This window comes from Dromaius novaehollandiae, chromosome Z (assembly GCF_036370855.1).
Source record: "Dromaius novaehollandiae isolate bDroNov1 chromosome Z, bDroNov1.hap1, whole genome shotgun sequence".
NCBI lineage: Eukaryota > Metazoa > Chordata > Aves > Casuariiformes > Dromaiidae > Dromaius > Dromaius novaehollandiae.
The window spans coordinates 29,223,545-29,247,241 of NC_088132.1; the positions used below are offsets into that span (position 1 = coordinate 29,223,545).

General features: G+C 38.8%; 1 protein-coding gene across 2 annotated transcripts in view; it reads right to left on the reverse strand.

Annotated features, from left to right (window-relative positions):
* The window catches only part of LOC135325145 (FERM domain-containing protein 3-like), a 146,586-nt gene that overhangs the window by 62,688 nt on the left and 60,201 nt on the right, over positions 1-23,697 (reverse strand). For both annotated transcript variants that reach the window (XM_064502804.1, XM_064502805.1), the window contains 2 exons: positions 19,346-19,450; positions 7,399-7,441 (listed from right to left, as the gene is read on the reverse strand). In XM_064502804.1, the coding sequence (XP_064358874.1) occupies positions 7,399-7,441; positions 19,346-19,450 (148 nt within the window). The remainder of the gene's footprint in view (positions 1-7,398; positions 7,442-19,345; positions 19,451-23,697) is intronic.

A 23,697-nucleotide genomic window follows, 5' to 3' on the forward strand; every position in this document is an offset into this window, starting at 1 on the left:
TTTTCCTCAAACACATCCTTGGATATCACATAATTCCATGTGATGTACAAAAGCAACAGAAAATAAAAAAGCATTACATTTTTTGTTACAGTTGTTATTCTTTGGAGCATTTGACTGCTTTTCAAGATGAAGAAATATTTTCCCCTCCCAAGACTTCATGCTGCATTTAATTTTAATATGGTCAGCCTCAATAAAGAACTATTGATTTCTCATTTTTTTCCTCATTTACATAACTACTCATTTCAAACACAGGAAGAAATGTCAGAAGAGAAGGGGATGGAGACATGAAAAATACAAATACAGAAAAAAATACAGAAATAAGAAAGGAATAACAATAAAGAGAAACAAACAAGAGGGAATGGAGAAAGAAAAAGAATTAAGCCTTAAGTCTTGTCTAGTCACGGTTTGAACATTCAGGCAAATCAAATCTGAATGAGGCCACTTGTTCAGAAGGTAAGAGGAAATCAGACTACTTTCTGTGGGCTTTGGCATCTTAGATGCAATCACAGCATTTTCTTACAGTGACTGGAAATAGGTTGCAAAACAGAGCCAATTGTTATGTCCTCCAGGTGCTCCGTCAGGGCAAACTAGATGGTAAACTGAATTCAATGTACCAGAAAACAACCAAGTAAAATAACCACTGAGAGACGCGCTGAGAAGTCACGCTGCCTGGGTAAAGCAGAAGATAATATAAGTCATTTTAAATGGCTCTGTCTCTTCTTAACAGCCTTCTAAAAACTCAGCGAGGGAGAAAAACTTCACTTCCAGAATATGGCTCTGCTAACCAAACTTGATAGAAGAGCCAACTTGTATTAAAGGAACTGGAGTGCTTTCTCAGAGAGAGAGAGAGAAAGGGGAAAAAAAAGAAAAAACAGTCCTTTTAAAGCTCCTGGCAGATTTAGAAGTAGTTTGTGCTTGAAATAGAAACACAGTAATAAGAACAGCTAGTACATGGCTCTGCAGGACCCAAGCTAGTACGTGCCTACTGCAAGACCCTAAAAATGCACTGATCTTCTGATGTCAATAAAATGACTGACACTTTGGTTCCGGTCCATAATATTTCCATATCACAAAGAAAGAAAGTGTGTAAGAGTTACAGCAGAAGAGCTAAGCTCTAGCAGTATGTGGTAAACATAAAAGAACAACAGTTGTCCCACGCATAAAGAGTATTATAGTGAGGGCACGTATGGGTAGGAACAGATGACATGCACTGCACTGAAGAATAGCCTATGTTAATAGAAAAGGCTGATTAAGTTCAAGCAGAAGGGCAGTACGTGATGGGAAAAGTACACCAATACGCAGAATATGCAGAATCCAGACGGTTCAGTAAGGTAGTTTGAAGCTACTTTGCAAACCTTTCCCTAGACTCAAGCTTCTGTAGCAATATATGAGTCCTCAGAAGTGCAGCAAGGAATACAAAATAAGGCTGCAGCAGCCTGCTAAATATATGTCCTTTCTTAGCAACACCTGCAAGGTTGTCACAATTCTGACCGGTAATTTGAAACGTTAAAAAGAACACGAGCTCATCTATCCAATTCATCCCCAGGTATACGATAACAAGGCACCCTTCCATTACAAAAAGAAACAGAGGATTGTCTTTTCTGTTCCTTCTTCCCCACTAGAAGAAAAAGACATAAACAATGAGCATTTGAAAGGGGAGGGAGGGAGGAAACCCACACGACCATCCACATTCCATTTTAACTTTAAAATCAGCATAAACCTCATGCTCCCTCCAAAATCCATTTGACTGTATGTAAACATTCAAGGTCATTGTCTCCTGGGTTTTACAGCACTGGGGAAACACACACGAGAACCTCATATCCTTTCAGTTGCTCTATTCTTGTGATGGAAAGCAAGATAGGCAATGAACTGTAAGAGCCCAGGAGATGAGACTGCGCAACCAGACAATCCCCCAATTTCTTGAAATCAGAATTACTTTCTACCATTTACTCCCACATTCAAGTGTAAACACAAACAACAACAAATCTCCCCAAGACAGAGCATGATTTTCAACAGAACATTCCTTCAGCCCCAAACTCCTTTGAATAGAATGAATAGTTTGAAATAGCTATAAGCCTCTTCTTCCAGAGTGGGCCTTTATCTGTCAGATAAGGAGCAGCTGGTGTAGTGAAGTGCCCAAGGCTTTGTCAGAATTTCCTACCATCACAGGCTTGCCATCTTACTAAAAGAGATTCACAATTATCATCATTTCAAAGGATTTTAACGCAGAGAATTGAGCTGGCTGCAACTCTATTACAATAGGGCTATTAATTTGCCAGTTTATGTGCTAACAGCACATAAGAGATGAAGACAAAAGAATAAAACCGACTTGAATGATATCACATGCTGAAACCATTGACTGCAGTAAACCGTGATCTAGTCCCTCATGAAACAACTATACACACAGCCTAGAAGGTTTCCAGGCAACTGATTGTATTTTTTAAAGATTTATTTCAGTTGCCTTTAGCTAAGGCAAGCTGTCTTATGTATACTAAATAGTAATGAGTTCCTAGCTGAGATAAACCTCTAACACCCTGGCTGGACCAAGGAGGGCTATGGGAGTTTCACCCCTTGGCACAGATACTAATGTGTACAGGAATGAGTCTCACATGCTTTCGTTTTGAAGCTGGGTATCCTGAATTATTCAAGTCCTCTATGAATTTGAAGGCTTACAGGGAATGAGAAGCCTAAGAAAAAAATACACATTCAAACAATCATTTTGTTCACAAAAAGACAACTTGAAACAGTAGAGAAGTGCTATTTACCTAAAAGAAAAACTATTTAAAAATGGTGAAAAAGCTTGGCTAAAGTTCTAGAAATATGAACAAAAGAGGGAGAAGGATGGAAAATTCTCATCTGCCACTTCCAGGAAGGTTGGTTGGTTGTTTTTAACAAGCTGCTTTTTACCCAGCACAAACGCTAGCTCCTCTAAGGAGCTCTATTGACAATATTTTTTTTTTTATAGATGGACACTGAAGGCTAAAAGCAGATATCTAACTTATCTTCATAGTCCTGGGAATGCACTATGACAGAAAACTTTCTGCATCTTTCTTTCTACCACATATTCTCTGACCTACGTTATCCTACTAAAAGTTAGCATTCATTAAAAAAACAAAGCAAAACCAAAAAACATCGCCTCCAAACAGTCTTTAAATTCACTGAAGCTGCAGAAGCATCTCTAGGGACCCCTACAACATGTGCTACTGTTTCCATATACCTTTTCCCTTAGCAAGTAAGCCAGCTGTTTATCCATACCACTTGCTGAACACATTCAAGACACAGAATACTAACCAGTGTTTTTATTTTTGCATAAGTGATACCTGATCTATCATAAACCTCAAATTGTGGGGTCTTCCTCACTGCACTCAAGCAGTTTTGGTACAACGCAGGGCAGGGCAGATTTTCCTCAACATTTCCTCATAATGATTCCAAGTGTTTTTGTGTTTTAAGTCTGTATAGAAGAAGAATAAGGGATATTCAGCTTAGTGCCCACGGAGTCATACAAAGGTTCTCGTTTTCACTGTGTAGGGATTTACAAATGTCGTACTTGGTGCAACCTTTTCTTGTTTTTTAAATCTGTACTGAAACATCAAGTGTTTTCCCTGGTTCATTCCATCTCATTTTACATTTCACAGCAGCATTAGAGATGAAGGAAATTAAAGTCTCTTAGCAAATCCCAGTGACCTGATACAGGAGAGTATTCTTTCTGCATTGCTCTCTCAGATCATCTGAGAAGCAAGACAGGGAAAAAAGCATGTAAATTTTGATCGCGTGCACATCAGAGCAACAGAACTTACCTCCTTCACTTTCACCATTATATCATATTCTTTTCTTAGAAATTTTAAAGGTCGCCAAGAACAACACCCATGTAGTTGGGTATTTCCCACAAGACAGGATAGCTTCATACTTATTACAGAAGATAACCTTAAAACGAATTTTTAAAAAAGAAGGCTGGAAAACTGTATCTTTTACTTATACATTGCTGCTGATGTGACCAGTCAGAATCACACCAAGAAATTCCTGGACAGAAAACAAGTCAAAAATTGTGAGAAGATGGCAACGTGGAGAGGAGCTCTGTCTGTTAAAATCTGGGGGAGAATAACGGCATACACAAAAATACACAAAAGAACAGGAAAAACAGGTTTAAAAAGGCCTTTACCTAGAACCACGGACACGCAGCTACCTTAGGCAACCTCACAGAGTTTCTAAATACATTATTGGAAGTTGGTTCTGCTGACGAACATAGTGAAGTATGAGGCTTACAGGTAGCGGTCACTGGCCACCAACTGACCTGCAACCATGACAAACAAGACTGGCAGAGGTTCAGGACACTTCCTGGGGACTCAGACAGAGTTTTCTTTCTCAGGAAATTAACAATAAATTATTAGCAATAAAAACTGCTGAGGCACAGACTTAGAATTTGCACATCATGTTACGACACAGACAACACTTCAACGTAAGTGGACAACCAAAAAGTAAATGCTAAAAAAAATGCTATGCCTTCATTCTTCTTATGTTGCACCAGCACAAACTCAAATGAGGTTTCCTATGTGATATAACAAAACATAAAATATGCTGAAAGAGTCCTTCTCTCATATCCCAGTATTACTAAATAGGAACTTAAAGAACTCTTTGCCATTGTTAAAGAAATTAAAACGACAGAACATTTTATGTTTGAAGCTCTGAAGCCTGTATAGGTCTGCTCTATCTTACTGGCAGAAACGTACAGCTGCTGAAATGGATTCTCTGTATAACATGACTGTATACTGGGATTTTGCCTGAATCATCATGTATTACTGACTGCCATGAGATCTAATACCTACTGAAGTCTGGAGTACACCACTACTCCCAGCCTTCCTCTTCCACTCTGAATACTTGGCAATACTGTGCTCTGTGAATAAACACAATGAAAAGCTTGTTACTGTGCTGGAGGAAAATTAAATCTCCCACACATGGCAGCTAAGATCGAGCACACAGCACTTCTCTATTTTTGCTGCATGTATCCAAGTGCTTCATAATCCTATCTTAATCCCACTGGTCAACTGAATTTAGAACATTTAAAATCATTAATATTAACTACAGCCTACTCTTGCATCAGAGAAAATAAACATCCATTCTGACAAAACAGATCATTTCACTGTTCACAAAGACAGAAAAGAAACTCTCCACCTAATACACTCGCTGTGAGCAACGTTCTGTCACCATGTCTCCCACAAATCATATACGCGTAATATATGTTCTGTTTACCAGTCACTTCATTGCTTTTGTTTTCATACTTTCCACCTACTATTAATTTCAATCCTCATCTGGATCACCTGAGATTGTGATGCTTTTTTGCATGAGTATTGGTAATTTATAAGCCAGTTTCTGAGTCTTGAGTCTTTTCATAGTAAACTGAATATCTGTAGACAAAATGCAAATTAACCTTATGTTAGAAAGGTTACTTTAGAAATTACTTAGAAACTTACTTTAGAAACTGCTTAGAAAGTATTATATTAATATAGTACAGGAGTGCAGGACTTTTTAAAAAAATATATCAAGAGGTTTCTGATATGAAATGCTTTCAACAGAAAGTGTCCTTGAAACCTATGGGAGAGAAAGATATATTCATAATCTACATGGATGCTGTAGGTAATATCCTTGTTTTCGTCCCCTTAAAGGGTTAAGAACTTAAGTCCTGCATCTGTGACAAAAAAAAAAGTCAGGTTACACTGGTATTAAACTGAATTTGCTTATGAAAAACTAAACCAACCACATACTTAACTCTGTTTCTGTGTCCTGTATCTAAGGATGCTGACAAAACTCCTTTGTTGCCCTCTAATTTTATTGAGGGGATAGACCTATCACTTTTCACAGTGATAAATAAGCTCGTACTAGCTGCATTTTATTTTGCTTTTTTCTATGAATCTATTTGTCAGTCCTCAGAGCTCCCATTGGGATGCTACCACAAAAGCCACACAGGTTCTCTGATGAGCCCATCGCATCACAACATCCATGTAATTTAGGGAGTACCTACCATTGATCACATCTGGGCAACATCTATATGCAGATAGAGTTGTTCTGAATAAATCAAAACACTCTCAGAGCATCTATTGGCAGAGTTCCTGAATATGTTGCTATGCAAAGTGCAACAAGAAGCATGAGCTCTTATGCTTCACTAGGGGAAAGTTATAAATGCAGATTAGAGGATACTTTGAGGAAACACTGTTCTACTTTTGATGTAATGTAATATGTAATTATTAGTCCCCCATTTCTTCCTTCATTAGCACTGCAGATGAGCTACTTAGTTTTAGCTTGATCTTCTTGAGCTTGCTTACTTTTACTGGAGAATACTCCAGCTAGCTGGACACTAAATGTAACAGTTCTTATCTAACATGTAAATATATGTGTGCATGCATACATGTACATGTAAACACATCCTGCAACATGTAGTATTGCAGTACTAATAGAAGAATTTCTTGAAGCATTCCATGTAGTCCAGCCAGTACCCAGGATTGTTTTTGCTCATTAGCTAATTTCTTTAGCCTTATCACATTCTAAAAGAATAAATATACTATCTACCACACAATAGGCAGCTTGTACTCATGCTTAAAAACCAAAACAACTTCATATAAAGAGGCATGTGGGTGATATTCTCCTTCATGTCACAAACTATGCAGGTTGACAACAGCTTTTAATAAAACAAGAAGCTACACTCAATGACCTAATTCAAGTCTTCAGGGACTGCCAAATGAACTCTCTCTTCAGCTGCTGGATGTAAACTTCTGAGCATCAAGGTAGTTTTGTTTACTGAACCAGTCTTCACTTAATGGAAAAGATGAGCCAGACATAACATAACATTTCAAAAACACAATTAAAAGATACTTTTTTTAAATTAAATAACAGTTATAATTTTCTGCTCGTCTGTGGCAGAAACTCAGCACAAACTACTACATAGCTTTGAGATTACTCGACTGTAACCATGATCTAAAACTAATGCTTGGCATTGCCAGGAGGTTGTGGAGAGTGAGGAGGGGGAAACAAAACAAAACAAAAAGCCCCAGAGGTTGATTGCCATGCTCCAGATTTTATTGCAATCTACCCATGGCTGATTACATGTGACTACAAAACCGAGCCAGAACACACAGGTCTTCTTATCAGACATGTCACTCCACACATCAGCTGGCCTCTGGCTCCAACCTGGAGCCCCAAGGGAAAGCTCCTGATGTGCAGAGCTGTGAAACAACAGTGAAATGAAGGTAGCGTGGATTTTGCAGGGCTCCCAAAAGGACATGAAAGGTCTCTTTGCAGCAGGAAACAAATGAAGCACACTCTGAACAAGTGCAGAAAAGCAGAGTAAAACCTTTAGCCATTTCAAAACCAGGTACCAGATTAAAGACATGAGCTATCAACACTTACATTTCATTTGCTTGAAGATGGACTTGTTGGGCTCAAGCCAGTGCTGGAAAAGAACAGAGATCAGAGGTTAATACACAGCAGGTAACATCGCTGAAAGATGTACATGGAAACAAAAATAAAAAGAAGGATTTTGGTTTCAGTGGGGCACACACAAATTGAAAAAAGCATCCCCATGCTGTAATATTGTATCATTGTAATTGCACTGTATAAACGCAATTGATGTAACCACTGTCTATTAGCCGTTGTCAAAACAACAGAGTAAGACAAACATTAAAGCACACAGGCTCCACTGATTAGTTTGCAGCAGACACTTCAGTCTTAAACCTTCAGTCATTTTTTCCAGAAGAATCCTCATATTGGACTAAGTAGACAGACTATTCAGAAACTTTTACACCCTCTGCTCGCTAATGTTGTCTTGCACAGTCTTTATAACTAATGCATGTATAATTACTGTACTCTCAACTAATACCCTCAGAATCTTTCTAAGAACTGGAAATCTGAAAGAGAAGAGTGCGCTTTTCCATAAGGTACGACAGAGGTATGGAATGCTACCAGTCAGTTTACAGCTTTGCAGGAAAGGAATTGCAAGGGAAGAAAAATCTTCATGTTTTATTTCTCCTGGCAGATAAACTCAGATGCTTCTATGAAGAAAAACTAGGTTTGTATTTCAGTGAAGAGCCCTAGCACACCTCCTGCTAACACTATTAATAAGCTGAACCGTTCAGGAGGATATTTTGATTGACAGAAGAACATGCTGATATTCAAGTGCCACTTCTGACCACAGCCAGCAGCATTTGTACTAGGATTTTTCCTGTAAGCAAAAAATCTCTACACTAAAAGGAGACTTGTGCTGCAGAAGCAGCTGGTAAAAAAGCACACTGTTCAGCTTTAATAAGCATAATCAACATTGAAAGGCCTTGCACCAAAGCGTTCGTTTTTAACCCTTTTCATTCAACTCCAGTTGAATGAATCCTCCAGTCTCCCACAAAAAGAAACCTTAGCATTTTCACAACCACATTTAATACTTAAAACATCTCACAACAGCTACAATTTTGCCTCATAACATATAGTAATTTTACTATGGAGAAGTGCAAGAGGAAGATATTTCCCAGAAACTGTGAATAGGCGACAGAAAATTACTATTTTTTAAATCATGGTGTCTCAAGAACTCAGTCAAATTCAGCTCTAACTGTAAACTCTTTTCCTTCTTGCAAAACAAATACCTTGGCAAGAACATTTCCAAATATCTGCAGCTTGTGTCGGGGCTGCTCAGAAACTCTTGCGTATGTTTAATGACAATACTGGAGATAGGCACTGCTACATGTTTCTGTTTGAAGCTTGCTTATCACAGCGAGGCTGATTTGGAACCCTGGTACACAACAAACAGAAAAACACACATAAAAAACCCCACCCCACCCAGACCAAACAAAGAAAACACCACTTCTTCGTCTTCCTCCCTCTCTCCCCAGTGTATCTCATACCAAAGAACAGGATGTTTCGGGAAAAAAAAAGAAATAGAACTGAAAAAACAGTATCTACGTCACCGACTTACCAGAAATATCTAGCTTGCCTGACTCTTTCAGATCACAGAGATACAATATTGCTTTATTTTGCTCTGAAGAACAGTGAAGGAGTGGAGGGGAGTGTTCATAAAATGGTAAGGTAATTAAAGAAAGTTGCTAGTGCTTGCAGTACTTTATAGCTACATAATCCAGAATGAATTCACAGATAGGAACCCCGACAAGGCACACAGGTGTGCAAGTTTTTCTTCCTACCATATTCCCCCACTCACCCTTTCTCCACCAGGATCTAGATAGTCCTAGATGAGGAAGCAGGCAGCAAAGAGCAACTTGGACAGTCAGCAATGCTGTACTGTTCCCACGCAACTGAGAGTTGAGGTGTTTTTCCCACTATTTTCATCTAGCAGAAGCGCAACACATTTTGTTTGGTATTTTTTTCCTCTTTTTAAAAGGCCAGGCTGAAATATCAGCCCAGACAAGGCCAGGTTTTATGGTTATTTGAAAAAGTCAATCACCTATTCTAACAAAAAGTCAGAGGCAAAAAAGCAAATTTTCAAATATGAAACCTTTATAATTCACCACATGAATAACGAAAAAGGGCAAACTGGCCAGAACAACGAATCCAATTATCCTTTTTATTCAGTTAAGGGAGTTGAGAAGTGAATGGAGCAAGTAGTGAAGCATATCCCTGAGCATCCTATAAAACAGGCTATGCTCATGTGGATCAAATTCCTCACGCAGCACATCGAACCCCAGGAATACAGATTTAGCTAATATACCCGGATGCGAATGCTTGTTTCACTGGGACCCGACTTTCATGGGTTAAAAATGGACTGAAAAGAAACAGAACAATTTGGCAGGCTAGATTTTACCTGCCAGGTCAGGGAACCAAGACGCAGTTTTTAGAAGCTCACATTTCTGTGGTGACCTTCTGATGGTGGAAGGTTACCAACACGCAGGCAATTCAGCTGAATCTTCTAGAAAATTGAGCAATTACTTCATAATTTGTGGAGATTTTCAAAGACAGGGCAATTAGGTGCCCAATGCTGTGTCAGTGGAAGATAAACACCTAGTAGTTGCTAGTACCTCTGAAAATAGCCATCCCTATATTTGTTTGCGTATTTCAGTTTGAGTTTTAAGAAAGATTTTCCCCTGAGTACTTATCTTTCAGCCTTACAGCCTTAACTATTAATAATTAATAACTGTGCCTTGTCTGTACTATCGAGTATTCAGGCTATATTTATTCCAAGATTAATTAGCTGTTATAGCTAGGACCAGATTAAGGTTTCTGTAAATTCATCCAAGGGTTTCTTCAGCAATTTTCTATCCAAAGGGGTTTGACTGTGCAAAATGTTTCTTCCACATATCAAAAAAAAAAAATTTTTTTTTTTACAATTTTCCTGAATTAAAATAATCAGTTGAAAAAGGAAGCTCTAATATCTCATTTTGAGTTAGCCTGTCAGGCTAAATTTTGGAAGTATTTAAAAATCTTCAGTTACAATATTGCTCTACTCTGCGCCACGCTACCTTGTAGAAACAGACTTTAGGTGTCTCAAATTCTAACACCTCATTAGACAAATAAAACAAACAAGCAAAGTAGTCAGAAATGACCCTGGAAGCAAAGGCCAGAAGCCAGAACTCCTCTCCCTCCAGTGAAGTGTGCAAGCCAGCAAATTAAAAAGAAAAAAAAAAATCAAATCATGTTACACAGCTTTTTTGGCCTCATGAATTCCACACTGTTGTTGTCCATACAGCTTGCTTTAGCTGGATGATGGCAAGTGCCCTCAGCTCAGTTTAGCTTTATACATGATGGCTCAAAACAGCAATCAGAGGCCATTCCTGCAGAGGCTTAGCCTCCCTCTTCCTTGAGGGCATGCCAGCAGTATGGTCATGACGTAACAGACAGGAGAAGACTTTGATCCTACCTAATTCAGCTATTAGGTATTACTGAGGAGCCTGTGAGGAGATTCAGGTTCAGTGCTGACCACTTCTAATCTCTTCTGCCCAAAGAGGTTGGATGGGAGGTGGGTATCAAGACAGCCTGCCCAGAAGTCCTGGCAGAAGCTAAAGGCAGAGCTAAAGATACTTAGAGACCTTGAAGAGCAAACATGCAGATATTCAGCGAGTTTTGGTGCTTGAAGTGTCAGTGGTGAGTAAGCAAAGTATTTTGGATATAAAATACGCTTAAAATTGCTTTCTGGATCTGCCCTTCAGTAATTACGAGTCTCTCTGACTAAGGCTTCATTGAGACAGCATGCTGTGTTTTGAACTGGAACAGTTTTTACTTTGTAAATACAGCCCTCACCTCTGCTCAACATTTAAGTGGCACTGAGTAGTCATTAGTGAGGCCAGGTGTGCGCTTGCTTACCCACAAATGCCGAGCAGCTGAGGTGTTACGAACTTCCACAGCAAAAGCTCAGGAGGCGCAAGGACACCACACAAGGGTAAAAGCACCATCTTAGAAAGCTTATTACTAAACTCTGCAAACGCTGATGTGCTTCTATCAAAGACCCTTCAGCCCACAAACTGCTTCAAATGAAGTCATTCCCTGAGAAGCTCAGACAGGACTGAGTTTGGTCTCAGTATAGCATAGGGGCATGGGTTTTAAACTGAGAAGGTAAGAGGACACCGTGTCCCATGTGTATTCTCACAGCCTTTGTCAAGTGTAATTATAATCCCTGTACTGCTCTTCCTCCACATTGTAACAGCCACAGCCACTCTGCAGTGCAAAGATGTGTGCTCCAATCTCCTTTTCCTCTTCCTGTGGACTCCTGCATTAGACTGGCATAAAAGAAAGTTAAGCTCCTAAGGCACTGCTAGGCCAAAATGAGGTGCTTGGGACTTGACCATAAACCCAATGAACTTGGTGAAAAAACTCCCTCCTCCTTCAACAGAACAGGCTTTTGAATCAGACCCCTTGTTTGCAAGAGGAGCAAGAATGAAGAGGCAATCATGAGTGGCCCAACACCATGGATATTGAAATCACCCTCGGCAAGCAATAGTCAGTCAAGTGCTCAGATGTGCACATATTAAAACAGAGTTAGAAGAATTTGCAGATGTCACAAGAATATTCTGGCCAGGCAAGGATTTTTTTTTTTTTTTGGAGACTTTTGTTTTAAGGAACAGAACAGAACAGGAAAATGCAGAGATGCACTGAAACATGCTGGAGGAGTAATAAAAGTTAACTTTATTTGAACCTCAACCCTATATTAATCTTTAAAATAAATACCTCAAATTCCTCACCTTCTTCTTGAAAGAAAAGCAAATCTAAATCAATCTGCTTTAGCCCCAAGGCAGCATCTTCCACCTGGTCACTGCCTGCCAAAAGTCAGACTCAGACAACAGTGACAGTACCCAAGGCTAACGGAGAGTTCAGAGAGGGGAATTAATTGGATGCCCACTCTCTATCCACACAACAGATGCCAAATGACAATGGCAGCTGCATGTCTCCTTATTTATGCTCAAGGGCTAACACCATTTTTTTGTGCCTTGAAGAACCTCTTAGTACAACAAGGATATTAACATTATGCTGTTGCAGTAAAGAAGCTGTTCCTCCCTACTGCTCTCAGAATTAGGGCAACAGCCCTGGTTAGTGGTATGTTATTCCAGGAGAGGCAATGTACATCAGCTGTCAGGGAAGTTAACCTGGTTCAGAAATAATGCCCCATGCTGGAGCACAAGCAGCAGTGGTATAATTCTAGGCTGGGATTTATTACACAGATTTCCAAATTCTCATTCCATTTTACACTGAAAGAGTCAGAGACCCTCCAGTGATGTAAGTCAACGTAGTTCAACTGATCCATAACCTCTACGCCCCTAAAATCTCTGTATATTCATGCATGCATGACCTGCCAAACTTTCTCAACCAACAGCTTCACAACTGATGGAAGAATCATCTGGATCCTTATTAAAATAGCCTGCACAATCATTTGGTTTGCAAGGTTAGTAATCTTCACATAAACTAATTCAGTTAGTAGCATTAATGCTGAATTAAATGTGTATATTTATACTACTGTTCATCGATTTCAAATTTTGCTTATTACATAAAAACACCTCTACTGGCAAAAGTAAATAAATATCCATTTAGCTCAGTACTCTGTCCCTGAAAGTGTCCCGAAGCAAATGCTTAGAGAAAGACTGCAAGAACAGAACTAGTGAAGAACAATAATTCCCATTGCATCCACTGGGCTTTTTGCAACAGCCTCTATTACAATTTGTTAGTCTTTGTAGATTTTCACCAATCTGTCTAAACATTTATTTTTTGAAAACATTCTCTGATTTTTTCTGGTATCTCCAACAATGAATTATACAACTATGCGCAGTATTCAAAAAAAAAAGTACTTGTTTGCTTTACATCAACTGCTTTGTAATTTCGTTAGGTGCCTTTTAGTTGTGTAGTAAGAATTTCTTAGTAATTTTTCCCTAGTCACCATCTCCAAGCCATTTGATATCATATCTTCTCTTTCTCTATTACCTCTTTTCCCAGCTGAATTATCCACATTCACATTCTATATCATCCTCATAGCTTTCTTTCTTCCTTTTCTAGTTCTACTGTAGCTTTTTGAAATAGCATGATCCAAATCGCACACACTACACATGGTCACACCAAGACTTTGTGCAAATGCACATCATTTTTGTGATAATGCTGTAAAGGAGGACAGATTCATAGATACAAAGAAGCATTAAAACTTTAATTAGCCTATGGGCTCAGTCAGTCTGGTGTTTGGTCTGTAATACTTCTGCTCAGCCCCTTCAAAGAGATTGCAGAACTACAAAATAGCTCTCCTTCTGTAGCTGTACAGAGCCTAACAAGACATTAAGCATACCCATAGCTCTGTTAAGCTGAGGTAGGAAATTTTCTGTTGTCTCTTTCTGACAACCTTCACGGTACCCACATGGGACCAAGCGTGCATTTTGAAGAACAGGTGTTAAATAGCTGTTGCTGCTAAAACAGAGATCAGCTGCACTCCAGACTTGCTGACCCTCTCAAGAGGTCTCTCTGATGAGATACGGCTGTACATTTTGTGTACATATCCCATTAAAAACAGAACTGCTACTCCACGATAAAGAAATCCATGAGTCACCAACAGAAGGTTGCAATTTCCTTTGTTAGTAAATACTGAGATGCTGCTGAACTACTTCTGTTATAGGATTAAGCAAACACTGTCCAGTTCCATTGTAAATGACAAAGTCGAGAATGCAAAGAGACTCTATGACAGCCTTAATATGAAGGCTATATGAATATTTAACCTGCCAAAACTATCTGTCTGTAGGGGGGCCTACCTTTTTTGAGTGCTTCTGAACTTGAAAGCACAAAGAGAAGCAGAGTTGTGACAGTCCTCTTGGGGCGGGCAGGCAGGCGACTATCAGATCAGCAGTGCACAATGTTGTCTTTCTAGCAGCGCACAGAGCCGGGCTCTGTGCTCTGGGGAAGTCAGGAAATCCCAGTGTACTCATACCCCATTCAGGATCTGCCACACAGTGGGAGTGTATTCACACTGCAGTTTCAGGGATGTAAAAGCTTTGTTTGCACACTGCCAGGCATAGCTGTGTGTAACTAAAACTACCGCAGACAGCGCTGCTCCCAGACAACCCTGTGGCATATCCAAATGAAAAAGGACCTTAATACTTCAGGGTGATTACAGTCTTAAACATTTCTATAGCAACAGCTGAGATCTCACAAATGTTTCTGGGTCCTACAAAGTCATCTTCGCTTCCAATCTACTCAAGCTCCAAAGTGTTTCTGTGCAACTACCACCTCGTATGTTCTAACCCAAAAGCATAATCACAAGCCCATACTCCAATCATTATAAGAAACCTGGTATTTTCATCTTTAAGTCTCTGCTACGATGCCCTCCTGAAGAGATTTCAGGAATGAATTTCACCACACTACCATGTCCCTTCAGCACAATCCTCCACTGTCCTCAGCACTGGTGGCCTCCCTCAACAAGGAATCCTCTCTCTAGTGAGAGATGCCAAACAGTGTTATTTCATCCCATTTCCATCTCCCACCAGCTCAAAGAATGGGAGAAAAGGCTCTCAGTCAACCTGGGCTTTCTGGCACAGAATTAGCCATGCTGCATTTCCTCAAGAGTGAGAGTGTAATAACTGGCTTCAATTATTTTAGGATCTCTTGTGAGATCTACTGGTCAAAAAAAAAAAAAAAAAATCAGTCTACCAATAAATTGTTCCTTGAGTAGCAGAATTAGTGAAACCTCTTCCAGGTATGCTTCTTGTTTGAAACCACTTTTTCTTAAAAAAGGACAAGCTCCAAATAAAAGTTCCTGGGTGCTCACAGTATCTCCCTCCCAACTCTCTCTAGATTCCCTATGGGCTGGGTTTGCCCTGCAGTGTTTCCCTCAGTGAAAAGACTAATAGGATTTTTTCCCCGATGTGGTAGCCTGTTTTCATGAAACCTTACAGAAACTTAATATTTGAGACCTCTACCCTCGGTCAAATTTCACTGAAACTGATTTCAGATGTTATTACAGAAGGGAGTTGGGGGGAATGACAGTGTGATTGATATGCCTAGTTTCCTCAGGAATCCAAGTTAAAACCTCAACAGTTAATAAAATATGAATACAAAGAATTCACTTGCTCCCAGTATAGTACAGTTACACGTAAAAAAGCATACTTTTAGCAAAAGTGTATTATTTGTGAAGCTACCATATGGCTCAATTTCCCCAAAGGAACATCCAAACGTGAAGCTGGAAGATAAAATAGCACATATCATGTAGAATTTAGAGTCTTCAAATTCAAGTTGTATTTGAGGCCATTGTCATTTTTCTCCTCCTGTTTATCCAAAGATAGATAGAAAGCAATCATGCTGCATTCCATTATGAACGTCTTCCAGAGTTTCTTTTTGGTGTGACGTGGAAAACTCTGGGAAATTTTCTAAAAGGTTTAGGCATGCCTAAAATATATCCATACATGTTTACTTATGCAGAAGGAAAGAATCAATAGAAAAGGTGGGGAAAAAAAAAAGACTATACCTTATGACTTACTTGAAAAATAATTTATAAAAATCATAGCTGTTTCCCACCACTGAGAATACTTCAAAATTTTCTTTCAACCTAAGACAATTAGTTCAATTATCAACATTTTTCACAGAGTCAGAAGTTCTGAATGTTCTGTACAGAAATACTGAAACATTTCATTTGAAACATCTGAAATACTGAAACATCTCATATTTTGAATTCTCAAACAAGTAGTTTAATACTCCTAAGTCAAAATGTTACATTTTGGTCTGATGCTCTGAAATACACATATTTGGGAGGAACTAAAGCTGGTATTTTTGCCTGCATGAGCTCTCTCAATGATTATGGAACAGAAAGATGGCAAATTAGCTTTTGGAACAACTTCTGCACAAAAAAAAAATACACAAATAAACAGGAGGCAGGCATCAGTTGTACACTAAATGCCAGCAAGAGAAATTTTACATAATACTTATATATGTGTACCTCTATGCACACATATATACACATTATTATTTTCATATAGCTTAGCAAAGAGCTAATCAAGAACAATACATTAAAAGACAGGATTAAATGCATAATTTAGGCTGTATCCTTTGGAGTCACAGATATAACCTTTTTTGTGTAAAGACAGAGACTACGCAGTGGAATATAACTAGAATATAGGCATTCGCAGCTCCAAGCAAAAGAAAATAGCAACAGGAATTTTTTTGCTACCTGTGTCAGTATCATTAGTAACCCTTCTAAAAAATATTATGTTTTCTTATTTTTTAGTACATATCCTCCGAAAGAGATTTCAGAGTATAAAGCCTAGTACCTAGCTGTTTCTGTTAATGTGTGATGCAGTGCCTTTCTTAAAACGATAAAAATTCATCTTAAACACAGTTAAATTTTTGCCCCTACTGCTCCTGTTACGGCTGTTCCAGCACGTACTGCCCTCATTAGCTTAAATGAGAATCCACCTCACTGACATCAAGATTTATTTTTCTCTCTAGTTTATACTCTGACGCATCTATAAATGGTAACCATATCCTCTTATCCTTTGCTTTGCTGCACTACATTGGTTGCACACTTCTTAATATAGTCTCATAAACAGGCTCTCCATTCTAATGCTCCTTCTGTTGATTCAGTTAAATCAATCTTTCACGAATGTGGATGCCGAGATTAGAATAGTTGAGATCTCATTAGGGTCTTGTATAACGACATTAATACTTTCCTGAAAACACTTCATCTGCTACTTCTAACTTTTTTGATTGCCATATCATGCTGGTGGCTTATTGCTATCTTGACTACAATGATATACTATCACTACTGAAACAGGACCAGGAGATTTTTATTTTATACATTGCTCTACACTTCTTTTTTTGCCTACAGAGCACAGAAGTATATTGTCACACTCACCATTAAACTGATTTACAATGAACTATCACTTCCCTTCAAAGCAATTGCTCTCAGTCAAACCACCAGATGTAACTTTACAAAGAAGTTCTTTCAAAAATGCAAATGGATGTATTATTTTACAAACAAAACACCTGGTGAATTCCATTTACAGATCTTTACTGACTTTGCTTGTTATTGTTTCTATTTTGTAACACATCTGAATATATTACAGAAAACATCTCTCCCTTTTTCCTTGATGGGACTTACTCTTTCCAGTAAGGCAGCTACTGTGATGGGACCCTCCTCTCTGTGACTCACTGTATCTTACACTTGCCGCATTTTATGACTATGATCATGAGTCACTTGCTGATGAACTTACCTAGCTAGAGTGTTTGGGCCCTAATATACTTGCCTGTTATAGTGCCAGGAGACTGTGGGTTAGTATGTCTCTTTCAGATCAGAAGAGTCTTCCTGTTGATAAGAGAAAGACTGAAACAGTTTCACAGTCTTCCTGTACTTGGTTGGAAGGTATTCATGCATTCATATGCGTTATGGAGGTAAAACTCAGGGGAGAGAACTACAACAAGAGCACAGATTCAAAAGAACCATACTACATGGTATTTCTTTATTACAGCATTTCTCTGTGTTTTAGCCCTTAAGATGGGGTTTGTTGCAGAGGAAATATTTTCTTCTTCTGAACATACTTCTGAGGGAAAGGACATGCAATCTTTTTTTTCTAGAATTGTCTTTCCTTAGTAAACAAGTGTAAACTTGAGCTTTAGGATGAAGCTTTTTCATAGTATTCTGCCAGGAAAAGTTAAAATTTTTACTAACAGGATGTCTTGATTTCTGTTAAGTAAACCAACTTTTCTGTAGCAATTTTTGAATGACTGTCAAAGACAGACCCAACAAAAGTAAGCATTCATTAAGTCCTATCTAATCACAGTCTAATCCAACAGTCCACCTATTTCAGTCAGTTTCTACTAGGTGATTACCTTTCAATTTTATTGATCATGAAAGATTTAGTACACTGGTCAGAATAACTGCTAATTTACTAAAAAGGAAGATGCAATGGAAATGATCTACTGGAGCTTTGCCACACTATTCCAATTCTATAGGCTTGAGCAAAGGGTCCTAATTCCAGTGATTTTTGCCAAAATGTTGGCTAATTTGTGTCTAGCGAAGATATATGTCAAATTGATTTTCTCCTCCTGAATCACACCAGTTTCAAACTGGTGCTCATTTCCAGAGATTAAAAGGCTGTATATACACTCCATGCTATTTAAAGTCATATTCAAGCCTTAAATTCTGAGACCAGCAGTTTCTGAGACTTCACTACACAGTGAAGAACGAATTTGCAATTCACAGTCTGAAGACATCTGCTTCCAGAGTTGACCATCCTTTCCCACTCTCAAACAGTAACATTCATTTGAAACCCAAATGGGGACTGGCAGCAGCAAGTCACCTAGAGAAGACAAACTGCAGGACCACCTTTCACCTAAGAGCGATGACTCTAACCACTATTCACACAAATGCCTAGAGTACAGGCCTGTAAGCACATTAAATTTTATTGTTCAAATATGATGTAAAGATGCTCACAGTGAGAACTGCAGATCCCTCCCAACCTGACAATCATAGCTGGTTTCTGTATTAGAGATATCCAAATTTATATCCCCTGTGAAAAATAGAACAGAACATCTTTTGCTGTTAAGCTCAATACGATTCCTGCCAATATCGCCCAAGAAATACACTCTACAGAAAAAAAGAGAAATCCTTGAGTCCAGTGCACTGACAGAGCCTAGAGCTAGAATAACCACGTTACCACTGAGCCTTGACTAAAGATCTTTTCTATCTTCAGCAACCAGGAGAACTATACAAATTCGAATATATCAATTAACCTGAAACCTATATAGATGAGCTGAGGATAAAATGAATTTAATAAAGTTGCTTTAGGAACCTCTGGATTCTAGTCAGAGCATAATCGCTTAGAGATACATAACTTTGCATTAGATCTTGCCTACTTGTTGAACAAATCAATTTAAAAACAAATGTAGTCAGTATTCATATACATACCCTCTGCTTCTCAGGGTCGACATATCGAATGCCAAAATAGTCTTTTTCCAGCAAGCTGTAATAGTTGCAGATGTGATCTATGAGAAACTGACCTTTCGTTTCCCTCTGAAAAAGAGAAAGAATTGATACATTACTCTGAATATTCTAAACTTGATGATTATAAGCTTTAAAGGATTAATCAAAGCATCAAAGAAAAAGGCATATGGATTTATCTATTTTTGGCTATTCAGATGAGGACAAAGGAGTTGAACATTTGTCTCCTCTAAAATATGCAGCAACTGAAACGTACTCCTCAGGGATCAATAAACTCCCTGCACCTTCACAAACTGATTCTTGACAAGAATACTCTAAGTTCTGCCTCAGGAAAACTCATGCTACTCTAATAGCTGCACATTTACAATATTTAATTTATTACCATTAACCATATTTCCACCTGATGCTATAATGGCACAACAGATAGCCATTTCAACACACTTTCAAAACTGTGTATGCTTTTTCGTGTCCCCAAGTTCGCAAGCAGTTTTGGCAGTGACTACCCTTATTGCATCTTTGTGCAGAGCCCACAGCAAGAGAGACCTGATCCTCAGTTCCTAAACAGTACTGCAGTACAAGGAAGAAATGCCCAAATGAATGACAGAAAAAGACATTTTCATCCTTGCATCATCACTAGGTAACAACAGCCTTAAGGAAGCATGCTCTACACATCATGTTTAGTTAACAACTTCACTCTTTACTTCTTTCTTCAATCTTAGCACTGTCTCATCTCTCCTTCATCTAATGCCAGATACAGGGAACCTTCGTGAACCCTCACATTTCTTCTGGTCTAAGTAACATGATTTTTCATATTATTACCAGCTGTGCTGCGTGGGCCAAAGCTGTCTGCCTAGAATAGTTGATTCTTGGCAGGAAAAGATGCTCTGCTCTGTCGCAGTGTCGGGCTCTGGGTTTCTTCCCCTCTTTCCACCTAAGCCCTGCACAAGACCCCTCCGCTGTGGAACCTGCATGAGCTACTTTGCAAGCCTCCACTCTTTGCTGCCATGAAACAATTCAAACTTAACACCCTAGTGTCTACAGCACAGAAAATACACGGAGTGGGCGATTACAAATGTGCTGAATAATACTTAACTGTTCCTCCAAATTGTTTCCTTAACAATAAATGCCATGCTGTATTTAACCTTAAGAAGGCAACAATTTAAATTATGCACAGCATAGCTACACAAAAATTAACAAAACAGCTCCCACATTTTTCAAAGTGTTTTAGAAAACTGGACATTGTTATCATCTGCATTTCATGGAAGAGCAACTGAGGCAAAAACAGTGCTGTGACTTGCCCGAAGTCGTACTGTAAAGTGCAGTGGAAGAAATGGCCTTGAGGCCACCAGTCCAGAGAGGCCCACAGCTCCCTACAGAAAAAGTGATTTGTGCTTGAAGACTAGACTGTTACACAGATAAGGACAAAATAGTGCAGTGGTTTTGTGATCGTATTATCTTTACAATTAAGACACTTCTGACAGATACAGTTGCTCTTCCTTTCACTCCCATCACTGAACAAATAAAAAATAAAATTAAATTAAAATAAAAAATAAAATAAAATACCACACCACTCTCATTTAAGCCATCTACACAGTGCTGTGCAGTCCTTCCACTGAGCTTGGCAGCTTCTGTGACTATTCCGTTCCTTGTCACCTGAGCGTCTCTCTTCACTCACCTCCAGCCGCAAACTGCTAATTTCTGTCCACATTTCTCTTTCCTGGAAACAGGGGCCTCTGTTACGCCGCCTTCTGTATATGCAAGCTACCTCCGCTACTCCTTCCTTCCTCTACCTTCCATCTCTTATATATGTACCCTTCGCTATGTCTCTTTACTCTCCCATATGTTACTTCTTGCCTGCAGGGTATCTGCTGCCTTATCCGCCCCATGATATTTCCGCACTGTGTTTTCCTGTTATTAACAGCCAGTGTTGAATGATGTTAACTTAATTTGTCTGTTGTCTGTACATGCTCACTCAGCCTCCTGCTTCACCCCTTGCACTACCTTCTTCCCAGTAAGGTAGCAGCAAAATGTTTCCTTCTGTAACTTTTTTTTAAAATGTCCTGAGGCTGGAGAGAAACAGAGTGAGTTGTTTTCTATTCAGAATGATTAACACATACATGGATATTTTATACTGTATGCAGTTATGAGTACTGGCATGCTAGGGACACCCTAGTGAAAACCTTCCTCAAAAGGCAAGGTCTGTGGCAAAGATTCAAAAGTACAAAAAGTCACTCTCCGTGCGACTGACAGAAAAAATTCTCTTCAGGTCTAAATTTATGCAGCCATAGCTCCATGAAGTTTACTAGCTAAAAACCTTAGAAGTCTCTGCAAACTTTTATTTGTGACTATGCTAAGAGCGTCAAAGAAAATTACAAACAAATTGCAATACATTTCAGAACATAGGCAGCAGGAAAAAAATTCAAACGCAAGTGTGAAATTCAAGTTACATGTTGTTTTAAGATAGACATATGATGTACTAAATAGAACTGGGGCACAACAGCTATTAGGTGACTCAGATAGATCAAAGACAGATAGTAAGATCAAAATAGATCTTACTAACAACAATGCCTAAGTGTAATCCAATTTTAAAACACTGCCAACAAGGAAAGCAGACTATTCATATCTTCATCTGACGGAGGGCGTTACTGGAAGGACAGTCAATAAATCTACGTATTTCTACAGGTTCTCATTCTAATCCATTCACTTAACAAGTCCTTCGCTTCCTCCACCTAAGCGATCACAAAAAATACTAAGAGTTGTTGAGGCATGTGATCAAAGGCTGGAACACGTACTGTGTTTTTCAACCCTAAAACAAAGTTGCCTTCCTAAAAATCAAGGGCTGCTCTAATTTTCTTGCTTGAAAGATAGATGATAGAAACCGACCAAACAAAAAGAACAAACAAAAGCCTCCAGGCTAAACGCATGCTCTAGGAATCCGTAAACCCTCCGCAGATACCTTTGGTTAGGATGCACTTCAGTTATTGCGCTGTTCAAACAGCCAGCTTTCAAATTCCACCTGATCACCAGATAGTAGCAAAGGCTCTGTTTTGATAAAAGTAAATAAACTGATACATAGAGAATGTTATTGCCTCTCAGAAGAAATAGTTTTAAATACTTCTCTATTATGCTTTTAAACTACCTAAAATCTGAAAAATTCCAGATAATTCATACATAGAAAGAAATATTTGATGTGGCACTGACTACCTTAAGTCTGCATTTGTAATAGACAGAATGGCAAAAAAAATGATGGGCAAAACTTGTTCTTTTTGTTTTCTACAGAGAGCATCCATAGACGTTTTCAAAATTTCTCTAACAATGTTCCAGTTTCTCTTGAGCATTAGCAATCTAATGATCTATGTCTTCTCCTGCATTCTGTGATATACTTAGTATATATTGTAGCATAAAAGCATATATTAAATTCAAAGCTTATTCTCACTTGCAAAAGAATATGGATAAATTAAATTAGGAACTGCCAGCCATCCACACCAAAGCACGAGAATGGATTTGGGTCATGGAATAATGAATATAAAATTTCATCTGAAACTTCAGACAGTTACCATATAGCTTTCCAGTTAAATGAACCTTTTTCCTTTTTTAAGTGCCATACCCATAAAGTACTTCGCAGCAATTCACACACATAAAAAATATTTTTATGTCACAGTTCAGCACTTTGTCAGAACATGACAAAAAAAGGCATCATTAGGCAAAACATTATTTGAAACACCGCTGAAAACACGGGCACATGTTCTGTCAGACGACAGAAATCTGAGCGCAGAAATCAAGTCCGATTTCTGAAAGCTTCCAGGCTCTGATGATCACACCACGACCTCACGCAGCAATCATTGGGCATTCCCGAGCGGAGACGTACAACTGGGGCAGAAACAGCAGCCACAGAGGTGTGCAAACAGGAGAGCCAAAATGTCCTAGGCTGTAATCAGCACCTTATTTTCAAGGATAGAATGAGAGGTTTAAAACAAGGCACTTTTTTTTTTCCAGGCCATTCAAATGCAACATCTGGTTACCTCGACTCTGCTATATTTTCCTGCAGATTTCTGTAACCCACACTTGATGAAGATGTTTTTAAAAATGGCCTTTAACCAAGTCCTGTAATGTGGCCCTTTTGCACGCAAAGGCTTTTGGAGATTCCTGTACATAATTAAAGGAATGGCTACCTGATATATTTAGAAAAATACAAGGCTGATGTACTTTTTTAAGGCCATGCTTGAACATCTGATATGAATGCTACCAAATCCCCACAACAAACCCCTACACGCAAGCAACAGAAAAAATGCCACGTAAATAACAGAATCACCGAATGC